The sequence below is a fragment of the Penaeus monodon genome, chromosome 21, assembly GCF_015228065.2.
Source record: "Penaeus monodon isolate SGIC_2016 chromosome 21, NSTDA_Pmon_1, whole genome shotgun sequence".
Taxonomy (NCBI): domain Eukaryota; kingdom Metazoa; phylum Arthropoda; class Malacostraca; order Decapoda; family Penaeidae; genus Penaeus; species Penaeus monodon.
Genome location: NC_051406.1, coordinates 24361683 through 24362042, shown reverse-complemented (window position 1 = coordinate 24362042; position 360 = coordinate 24361683). Strand labels below are relative to the sequence as shown.

General features: G+C 36.7%; 1 protein-coding gene across 1 annotated transcript in view; it reads left to right on the top strand.

The window, feature by feature from the left end:
- LOC119586618 overlaps positions 1-155 on the top strand; it is a 1478-nt gene extending 1323 nt beyond the window's left edge. Inside the window, exon 4 of the mRNA XM_037935366.1 lies at positions 108-155. Coding sequence (XP_037791294.1) covers positions 108-155 — 48 coding nt within the window. The remainder of the gene's footprint in view (positions 1-107) is intronic.
- The last annotated feature ends 205 nt before the right edge of the window (positions 156-360 follow it).

The following is a 360-nucleotide window of genomic DNA, read 5'->3' as shown; positions in this document are numbered from 1 at the left end:
ATTTACGCTGCATTTTCGAGCAGCTTGATCTTTGTTTCCCTAAACCTTGTGTGTTCTCTGGCTTTAATCTTAATTTTGGTATTACAGTAATATGATTTATTCTCAAGTCCAGAATAAAGGGCAAAACCAAAACAAACTACTCAGTGGCTTACTGAAACTAACTTCGATTGAGGTTTGATTTTTCAAGATATATCTTTAGCATGCATTTTCTTCAGTTTAATGTACTTACCTTGACTTAACTGCAACAAGTATATCAATGATATAAAATTATATAAGCTTATATATCAGCCGGACCGGGCTCAGGACCCCAGCATCGAGAGGGAGGAAAATGCAAGGACCCGTCAAGAGAGAATTCAAGAG